At 50.8% G+C, this 1,854-nt stretch overlaps 1 protein-coding gene across 1 annotated transcript; it reads left to right on the top strand.

Moving 5' to 3' along the window:
• Positions 1–672: 672 nt before the first annotated feature.
• ARL14 (ADP ribosylation factor like GTPase 14) lies at positions 673–1,628 on the top strand. Its single transcript, XM_059479534.1, has one exon. The coding sequence runs from the start codon at positions 751–753 to the stop codon at positions 1,330–1,332; it is 582 nt and encodes a 193-aa protein (XP_059335517.1). The 5' UTR covers positions 673–750; the 3' UTR covers positions 1,333–1,628.
• Positions 1,629–1,854: the final 226 nt, after the last annotated feature.

The following is a 1,854-nucleotide window of genomic DNA, read 5'->3' as shown; positions in this document are numbered from 1 at the left end:
AGATGAACCAAAACGGCCCCAAAATGCACGAGCGCTGCCGGGGTCTGTCCCTGGGATCAGCTCTGCTCCATTTGCACCTTGCAGTTCATTGTCCCATTGCAGCTTTAGCCCAGGCAGTCCCACCCTGCTTGTTTTTCTCTCTCCAGCCCACGGGGTTTGTGCTCCTGGGCTGAGATTTGGGTCATTTGTCCTTGGTGCCCAGCTGGAGCAGGGATTGTTTTGTCTCCCTGCTCTGTGCACAGAGCTCACCAACACTTAACATGGAGCTCAGAACTGCCCACTAAACCAGCACAGAATCTGAATATAAAATATCAGAATATACAAGCTAAAGCTTAAGGCATCAATCTCATTTTCCTCCCAGCTGGCTGTGGATGCTCAGGGGGATTCTCTGGGAGCCAGGACGTGGCTGTGATCAGGGGATCCATGGATCAGGCTGCAGGTGCTGGGAACGTGGCTGCTCAAAGCAGCTGGCAGGCTGTAACCTTTGTGCCTGTGCCAGCGGGGCCGTGGTTACTCATCCCAGTCCCACCCACAGGCTTGGCACGGAGCTCTGCGCCTCCCGAAGCCTCGTGGCTCCTTATCACCCCGATAAACGCAGCGTGTGTTTGTGCAGAGCCCCGGCGGCTCCACAGCTCGCAGCTGCCTCTTCTCTCTCTGCTTGTGCCCCACCTCAGCAGGGAGACAGGCAGCGACACAAAGTGGCCCAGGGAAGAGGGGGAATATCCCTGGGATTGAGAATTCCCGGGATAAATGGGCCTGCAGAACGGCAAGCCCTCAAGGAAGGGGGCCAACATCCCGATGCTGGGGCTGGACTCGGCGGGGAAATCCACGCTGCTCTACAAGCTCAGGTATAAGGATGCTTTTGTAACAATGCCAACCATTGGCTTCAACGTGGATATGATTGAAGCAGGGAAGGATTTCACACTGACCTTTTGGGATGTTGGAGGGCAGAAGAAAATGAGGGAGCTCTGGGGCAATTTCCTGGAGGACGCGGGCGGGCTGCTGTACGTGGTGGACAGCGCTGACAAGCGGCGCCTGGAGGAGTCCAGGAGGGAATTTGAGTTCATTTTAAAGAACGAATCCATAAAAAACCTCCCGGTGGTGGTGCTGGCCAACAAGCAGGACCTGCCTGGAGCCCTGAACGCCGAGGAGATCACCAGGAAGCTGAAGATCAAGAAGTACTGCAGTGACAGGAACTGGTATGTGCAGCCCTGCTGTGCCCTCACGGGCGAGGGGCTGCCAGAGGCCCTCCAGAGGGTGGCCTCGTTTGCCAGGCAGTACAAGAAGTCAAAGGAGACTTTCATCACCATGAAGGAACTCAATTCCTTTTAAGGATTTCTACCATCCACTTCTGGTGACTCTTAACGTACTGTATTGGACAGATTAAATCTGGATGTACTGGACTCTGAAGAACTTTTATACATAAATATTTATAAGGGACTTTGACAATAATGAAATTCTACTGTTATACCTGCAGATACTTGATGTACCTGATGGGATATCTCATACCTGAGATAGGACCTCGTAGCATTTTATTATTATTTTTTTATTTACTTGGGGTTATTCAGGTTGAATGATGACAAAGGGGCAGTCGAGCACACGGAAATAAAATGGGTGAGCAGTGTTTAAGTGGCTTAAATTAAATGAAGATTCAATTTTTTCCAAGATCTAAACCAGCCAAGTCATTTGGTCAGCAGTGATCACACGCTGTTTTGTAATCAATGGAATAGATATGTTTCTTATTTGAAAAGAGTGGGGTGAGAGCTGCAATCTAGTTATGTACAATAGACTTTGGCTGTTCCTGCTCTAGAAACAATTCCTGCAGGGAGGTGGTGACCAGCAGGACGAGCTCCT

This window comes from Ammospiza nelsoni, chromosome 10 (assembly GCF_027579445.1).
Source record: "Ammospiza nelsoni isolate bAmmNel1 chromosome 10, bAmmNel1.pri, whole genome shotgun sequence".
Lineage (NCBI taxonomy): Eukaryota > Metazoa > Chordata > Aves > Passeriformes > Passerellidae > Ammospiza > Ammospiza nelsoni.
The sequence above is the reverse complement of the archived record's forward strand: the minus strand, read 5'-3'. Positions and strand labels throughout refer to the sequence as shown.